Genomic DNA, 8,472 nt, shown 5'->3' on the forward strand with positions numbered 1-8,472 from the left:
TCCCAAAAATCATCAATGTTCCGTACGTTATAAAAACGTCGCGGAAAGTGCTGTCGCACGGGTTTGTGTTTCGTGTAAGCATCCTGTCCCTCAAGCCACTGCAGAGTCTTCGTTCTGGATACTTTTTTCTGACGTGCCAGACGTAGCAGTTTAGCAGCGCCTGAAAACGATGCTTCATGGGATGGATTAAAATACACTTTTTCCAACGTTTTCATATTTATAATTTGAGGTTAGCCCAGGTTACATGTCTTTTCTTATGATATTTATGAGGATAACCGTTGCCGCTCTGCCCTGCGTTATCTGATTTGCTATCGCGGCCGCTGAAGAACGGCGACTGACTCGTCGCACCTGTACTGTCGCTGTTTGTACTGCTGTTGCTGCTCTCCTCGAGCTGCGACGGTCGTAGCGTTGAATTGGCCCTTGTCTCCTGCCACAGCGCGTCATTGCCGATGAACTCCCGCGGTGTCTGTATTGCTCTCAGAAATTTAGCGAAAGCACCACGCCCCGCCGGTTTAGATATTTTTCTAGCTCTCATGGCGTCGTTCACAAGATCAACAATATTCGAGCCCTGAATAGGGCTACCCTCAATCGATACGACTCCTCCGGAATCCCAAGAAAAATTGCTGCGTGGCGCGTCATGTAAACGGCGGAGCAGCAACTTCGCTCTAGTGCGATATTTGGCTGGTATGCTTTCAATTATGACGGAGTCGTTCATCCCGTTACGAGTTTCTCCTTTTTCACTTTTATCATAATTAGGCGTCGTTGCATGGTCGTTCTTCATAAGATCGCTGTGTTGTCGAGCTCTCTCGTCATCAGAAAAATGGAGATAACGCTGTAGCACAACCAGGTACGCTGTCCATTTTTCCCTCTCATTCTTGTAGGTATTAGAGTTCAAAATTTCATTCATCTCCGCGTCCAGTCTGGATAATACGGTATCAGTAGATTGTGGCGGTTGGGCCGAGGCGTTCCAGCCGGCCGTTGGCTGTCTCTGGTTTTGCATGCCCAGCTGTGCCACATGCTCCTCAGGGATAAGAACCATTTTTCTCGCGTGCTCCATCATCCCCGTCCGCCAATCAGGCTCGATAGAACAGTGCCTAGTATCGGTGCTAGTAGGAGCGGTAGAAACCCGCCGCTCTGGATAACAAAACGTTTTTTACTTTTCCAGCAGCCTTTTTTCGCGGCTAAACGACGGAGAGCGGGAGCGTGTCGTCGTAGCTTTTTTCGCTGATCAGCCTTCAAAGGAACGTTACCGCAAAGAACGTTCAAGGCACACTCGCAGATACAGCGGACGATGCTTGGGTCCGCTTTACGCAGGACAGCCTCGCGCTGCTCTTTATTGAGATACTGAAGAGCCCGTAGTATCGTCACGTGCTTTTTACAGAGCGGTGCACCGTTTCGCTCCATTACGCGTGTCAAACTGTCTAACCTCTCGACGTATCGCCCCTTTTAGCCGATTTTTTCGACCTATAGGGATGGGGGGTAGCGGTGCCTTTAAGAATATACCACACGCATAGACCAATACAATAATAAGGGTGGGAGGTGTTTCCACAGGTGTTGGGTCCTTGCGTTATCTTGTTAGCTCGCTGAAGTGCGCTCAAAACGATCATGCATTTATCACAGTGCGATAGCCCTTTGGGCGCCATTACATGCGCTCAACTGGTAATTCACCATCATTGCATCCGCTTTTAAACTTTTTCCGCGGTACGTAGACAAAATGATGGGGGTCGTCGGGAAAAATACAGGTACGGAATCTACAGTTGTCAGGCGTCGATTGTTTCAGGTCGAGTAGCAAATAACCGTGCGGCTTGGCTGTTGCGTCGTGGTACACCTCCTGTAGGAAACGCGGGTTTTCAGGATACACCTGTCGCGCGAGATGCTGAATTTGAGCACGATCACGGGGATTTTTGAAAATCACTATATAGTTGGCATTCAGTGAGATATCGCGCTGGCCGTGTCCTTGATGGAATAAGTTCTGGGTAATAAAAATAACGTTCAGATTTTTATGATGACTGCCTTTGGTGAAAAGATCCACAACATTGTTGTTAGACGCCTCGCGCATCAAATCATCGATTATGAGAAGTTTTGCGCGAGGGTCGTTAGCATAATCAGCACTCTGAGGTAGACCCTCGTGGAACTCTATTGATTCACCGTACTCCGTGTACGCTGACTGCCACTCGGAGTAATAGAAAATGACTCTCTCAAACGGCTCACTGTTCATCCGTGAAATAAACTTTAAAAACTTTTTTACAAAGTACGTTTTACCGCAGCCTGTGGGACCACAGATCATTGAGGTCCAGGGATGCTTCCACCGTACATCCATCTGCGCGAATGACCACGTTTCCTACGGGGCAGTATAATATAAAGAATTCGAGCAGTTGAAACATGTATAGAGCTTTTATTTTTCCGTAACAGTATAAATATTTTACAGTAATAACATAGATATTTTACAACGCTGCTTAACAATGTTTAAAGCGAGAGTTTTTATAAACGGTTACTTGTAGCCGTAAGGGAGCGAGCCGTATTCGCCATCACGTCTTCGCTTGACGCTTAGAGGCATGCACGATTTCTTTTCGGGTCGTGTGACAACCTGGTGGAACGGCGTACGACGTATTGAATCAAACTGTAGTACAACAGGATTTTCTCTCTCACCTATTATAAATGACCGTATTGATTCGTAATTTATCAGCGAGCTGTTTGCGTAATTCAGCGTTATGCCTTTAACCTTGCAAACCTCGCTTTCCGCGCCGCTCGGCGTATTAACTATGAAAGAATAAAATTTAGGGCCGCCTGAGATGAAAGACTTAATGTAACTGCCCTCGCCGTAAGAGCTTAGCTCGTCGGTTAAATCCCCTAGCAATTGACCCGTTGGCGGTTCATACTCTCCAGGCTCTTTTCTCGTGACATAAATAACGGAATCGGTGTCGCAGTACAGAGCACGCTTACCCAGCGGTTCGAGATAGGTGTAAAGTTTTAAACGGGCTTGGGCTGTGGTGTATGCAGCTATGACAGTATTTGCTATATTAGACGGTATTACAGCATCACTGGTTTTCATATAATTAACATACAGCACCTGGTTGTTAACAGGTAGCATACCAGTGATCTCGTGCTCGGGGCTATTTAGCAGCTCCATAAGTTTTTCGCGTGTCGATACTATTTCTGTTTGCGGTAAATTTTCGCGTTGTCCAAATTTACCCCAAAAGGAGTTAAGACAAAGTTTGGCTACCGAGCGCTGCCCTGGGTTTTTCGCTACCGCACCCCGCTCCAGCTGAACCCCTTCGGCTGTCTTAAAAGCAGTTATATAACGCTCTTGGGCAGCCTCGTCATCTGCATAACCCTCGGGCCAACCGCTAGCCTCTTGTTTGATTTTAAGAAAAGTGTTTATGTACCCGGTGAAAAGGCCCCCCTTCTGTGTATCGCGGTTGTACTGCGTTATCTTATACTGCCAAATCTCGCTCACGGTTAATATTTTATACCCGCACGCAATAGCTTTTCGCAATTCATCCACTACCCAAGTACCGCTAAACACACGCTCCGCGGGGTCTTCATGAGGACACGCGTCCTGGTTCATTGTTTCGCAGCAGCTACGACATAACCCGAATAACAGGCGCTGATGCATTCGCACCGGCAGCACCGGATGATAAAGATTTTGCGGTGGAAGCACTGTGCATTTAACAAGGCCCTCGACGCGGGAAAGACTGATATTATTTTCGGGACCTGTCAGCGCCCTGCACTCGTCGCCGACGTATACCGTTGGATGACCCACCGGATATTTGCCGTACTTGCAGATGTATGGGTACAAAGAGCAAACGTCAACATATCGTATCTGCTCCCCGTCTTTCACGTCGTACAGAGTGACCATGTTTTCCGTGCGACCACCGAAAAAAGCATCGCGCGGATTGAGAGGCTCCGCTCGAACCAGAGGGTGATCACTCACAAAAGCGCTCATCTCTAAATCTGTTTTTATCATCCGGTCATACGCGCACTCCCAAATCTCGGTTAACGTGTAGCCGCTTGAGCGGATTCTCTGCGATATAGCGTTTGTTCTCTCGAGACGCTCGTTCAGTGTATCACCATCGCTTTGTACACGGTCTCTGTTTACAGTGAAACAGCTCAAACACCCGTGCCAATAGCAACCGTGAAACTGTAACACGTGGGCTGAATCAGGTGTTTCGTAGTAACCGTCTACTAATAAATTTTGAGGCAATTTAAACTCGCGCGAGCGTCCTGCGTGAATGATACGACGATTTAAAGAATGCTCCATCCACACGAGCCAAGAGACCGCTTTTTTTGACTGATTGTGAGCCCATCTGTAACCGCCCGTAGGTATAATACCGATCGTGTTAGGTTTTAAAAAATTTTTTCGAAAGATTTGAAAGCAGGCGGACGCGATTGTTGTGTTTTCGCTAAACGGGCAAACGCGTCCGCTGTCCTTGAACATTTTCCGGAAAACCACACAGGCCTGTCTCAATATCGTAACGTCGTTTTTACAATAGGTTATGAGCTCGTTTGAAAAGTTAAATACATAAGAGGCATTCTTTAACTCGTTATACCATGCAAAAAAACGCTCGCGTTCCTCCGGGCGCATAGTGTCGGGAGAGTAATCGGCCGCAGGCGGCATCGGCCCAATATAATTTTGATTCTCGGGCCTATTGAACAGATGCGGAAAAGATCCTTTGGCGAGAGCAGTTTTTAGACCGAAAGATTTAGGCAGTGCACTCAGAGGCATGTGAAAGTAGTTCAAGCTGTCGAGAAACACGAGTTTGCCAATGCGCATTGTGATGATTTTAGTGCCGTTCATTATTAAAGAAGGGAGCTGCGTTTTTTTCTCCTCGATGAGGTAGCGCAGGATAAACTGGGCGTCGAAACCACCGGCGTTATGGGCTATTAAAAATACGTGAGAGAAGTTCGGCATACTCTGTATGGCTAACTCCACAAGTTGACACACAGGGTTCGTCCTAAATATAAACTCGTGATCCCCGCAATGCTCGCACGGCTCGTCTATAGAAGCATTATCGCAGCACTTGGTGCAGACACGTTGAGTTACGCAAAGATTCGGTTCGTGAACGCGCGTTGTAGGATCACCTTTTAGAGGGGTACACTGCTGCGTTTCAAAATCATAGAATATGAATATGTTCTCTATTGGCCTCTCATCGACGCGAATAGGCCTCATATAGCACAGGCGATTATAGGGGTGCCGCGATTTACACGTTTTACAGAAACCCTCCCCGCACACATGCGTCTTTTTCTCTAAAGGTCTTATCGCGCGAAAGCAGTTACGGCACCGCTGAAGAGACTCGCAAACAGTGTTTACCCTGTGTTTACGACGGATGGTAACAGCCCTGTGATTTTCTAAACATTGCTCCCCAAAAAAATCGCGGTTACATGTCTCGCATCTGATCGCGGCAGCTGCTCCCAGAGCGCAGGGCGGTGCTTGAAGGCAGCGAGGGCATTTCTTTTTTAAACATCTATGATCCCGACGAGAACGGACGTTACAGATTGCGCAGAAGTTTAAGCTGCCTACAGCACCACGCAGATTCAAGATAGGCTGGAAATGATGCGACCGCTCATAATACAGAATGTATAACGTGTGCCGGACTGAGCCTACTGTATCCATAACCGTCTGTGTACCGTCAAACACCGGTCTTTCGCGTCGCCCCAAAGTCAAAAACTCGAAAACCACGATAGCTAACCCCTCGCGAGCCAAATAATTCTGGTATATAGCAATTTCGCGCATACCGCAGCCAGCGGGCTGTATAACAACATTTGCGCTTCTCGTGAGCTCAAGCGCCGCCTCTTTTTGAAGCGACCCGTTAATCTGTCGTATACGCTGCCATCTAGAATGCAGAGCCCCCGAGCGTATCTCACCCCTTTCCGCGTACGCGCGTGCTGTTACTAACGAGCGCGGTAGACACAGATTGTCGGTATTTCGAATCGTTAAAATTGATTTTTTAGCAACGCCCTCGTGTGTCAAACCTTTTCGCCCCCTACCCTCCAAACCTTTAACGATACATACTTTTATATGGAAAGAATCATTAATATCCAGAGACGCTGCACTTTGAGCTATGTTTGTTATTAATTGCCAAATATCTACAAATGTATAGGCGCGGACAGGGCGGAATGAAAGCCAGACGGGGCCGTGCGCTAAGCAGCTCGCGGAGAACGAGATCCCCGCGTAGTCACCATCCTCACAGTGACTCGTGAGATGCGTCAGAAGATCGCGGAATGCTCCTTCAAGCCATGTTGTCACGTTTGCGCCAGCGTGAGGCTGGCGGATACGCAATGTTATCTCCCGACCACGTAGTTGAAAACGTTTGAAATAACGGGCTGTATCGTGCGTGATGATGATCCGCCCTCCCGGGGGTTGCACATCCCCGAAAGCCTCGTTCCCCTGTGTATTGCGCGTTCTTCCCCCGCCCGTTTGTATATCTGTAATCAAACAAAGGCGTGAGTTATAGAGTAGAGATCGCCGATAAAAAGGCATATTGTAACTTTAGTGTACCTTGTACTAATCGCGGTACGCCTATAACGAGATAGCTGACGAGTCAGCTGACGAGTACCCTGTGGTAAATATAATAAAGCCTTTTTAAACGTATCCTGTATATACCGCAAGGGCTAGAGATAAAGAGAGAGAAAGCGCGCGAGTGAGGGAGAAAGAGAGAGAAGACGTTATTATTTCTTTACCTGAATCACACTCCATCAGCTCTTGAAACCATAGGCCGAAGCGTCTAGCTTCTAATCGCTCCTCGTTTAGACGCTCCCCCTCCTCCTCCTCCTCCTCCTCCTCCTCCTCCTGTCGAGCATCCATCGGATACACCCCCAGCTGATTCTCGGGCTGTACGAGGTCATCTTCCTGCTGACGATGGTGGTGATACGATGGACCCGCTATCGCTCCGTCGTCATCGTTTGCTCTGGCTTGCCGGTACACAGCTGTTTGGGTTATTTCATAATTTCTGTTTATTTTTACGCGGTTTATTTTTATTTTATTATCATTGTACGACTATGCTTACCCAGTATATCAGACCGATCGCTAAACATCAAGGAGGGGTTTAGAATAGTCGACGCCTCGTCGTCATCAGACTCGGGCTGCAGCGGTATCGGTTCGGCCGATGCTGCCGAGGTGCTCGCCCTGGGCTCTTCCTCAGCCCTCTCCTCATGCTGCGGTTCTGAAAAAATACCGCCCCAGTAGTTTTTATGTCTAAAAACGAAAATCGAGGATAATAACGCCAAAACAGAGCTGAATACGCACGGTAGAGGGCGGTTTGATGCTCTAGATCTGCTTCCTCCGCAGCTCTCGTCGCCTCAGCGAGAGCCTCTTCTTCTTCTTCGTCGCTCACCGCGTCGTAAAACTGCCGATGGCCTATGGTGAAACCCTGCGGTATCGGCTCGGCCGGGGCTGCCGAGGTGCTCGCTCTAGGCTCTTCCCCTACCCCCTCCTCATGCAGCGGTTCTGAAAAAATACCACCCCCCAGTAGTTTTTATGTCTAAAAACGAAAATCGGAGGGGGGTAATAACGCCAAAACAGAGTTGAATACGCACGGTAGAGGGCGGTTTGACGCTCTAGATCCGTTTCCTCCACAGATCTCGTCGCCTCAGCGAGAGCCTCTTCTTCGTCACTCCCCGCATCGTAAAACTGCCGATAGCCTATGGTAAAAATAACTGCTGTATTGCTAACCGCCAACAACCGTGATTTATCGAGATAATGGTACTTACATCTGATTTCATCGACAAGGCCTCTTACGCGGGGAGCTTCTAAAACACCGCGGCGCTGTAACTCCTCATACACAACACCCAGCACTCGTTGACCACTTAATATGCCTCTGTTATAGGCCACCACTAGAGCGCGTAAAGGGGCCCACCAGATTACGTATTTAAGTCTGTTCACGAGTCGATCACCCGATAAATGCAGCAGCTCGTAACACCATAGATCATTACACCGACGTCTCAGCTGAGCGCTATGCGGTTTTGTTAGACGTAAAAGACTCAAAATACAAGAACGCACTGATTCATCCGACATTGTAAGGGGTAATCGTTAAATACCGCTCTATATGACGGTTGAATCGCTACTGACATATCTCGAGCGAGAAGATAGGTGTGAATCATAATTAAAATGCTAGCGATACTTTTTTCAAGACAGCAAAGGAGCAGTCGCTGAAGTTTAACAGTACTCTTCATGGTCCCCGGTGTTTGCGTGAAAAAGCACGCGTACGAGTGAGACAGCTTTGTTTATGCCTGCAAGCATATTTCCGAGCGTATTGCTCCATCTCCTGTATAGCATCTTCTCCCGAAGACCGAGCTGTGTCTTTAGCCCTCGGAGATACGCCCTTCATAAGTGAATCGGTTGAATCCGCAAAAATAGCATATAATAAAGAATATATATCGGTGGGGTTTGTTTAGAGGTATCAAGAGGCTGCAGCCGTATGCGTCGTTTTGACAGCTCTGTATAAAGCATCGCGTCTCACGGGAGAGCGAGAG

At 48.0% G+C, this 8,472-nt stretch overlaps 1 protein-coding gene across 1 annotated transcript; it reads right to left on the reverse strand.

Moving 5' to 3' along the window:
• Window positions 1–2,406: 2,406 nt before the first annotated feature.
• LOC122408511 (uncharacterized) lies at window positions 2,407–8,014 on the reverse strand. Its single transcript, XM_043415306.1, has 5 exons — window positions 7,537–8,014; window positions 7,247–7,447; window positions 7,008–7,163; window positions 6,682–6,927; window positions 2,407–6,426 (listed from the first exon to the last, which is right to left on the reverse strand). Exons 1-5 carry the CDS (start codon window positions 8,012–8,014, stop codon window positions 2,492–2,494), a joined length of 5,016 nt encoding a protein of 1,671 aa, XP_043271241.1. The 3' UTR covers window positions 2,407–2,491.
• Window positions 8,015–8,472: the final 458 nt, after the last annotated feature.

This window comes from Venturia canescens, chromosome 3 (assembly GCF_019457755.1).
Source record: "Venturia canescens isolate UGA chromosome 3, ASM1945775v1, whole genome shotgun sequence".
Classification (NCBI taxonomy): domain Eukaryota; kingdom Metazoa; phylum Arthropoda; class Insecta; order Hymenoptera; family Ichneumonidae; genus Venturia; species Venturia canescens.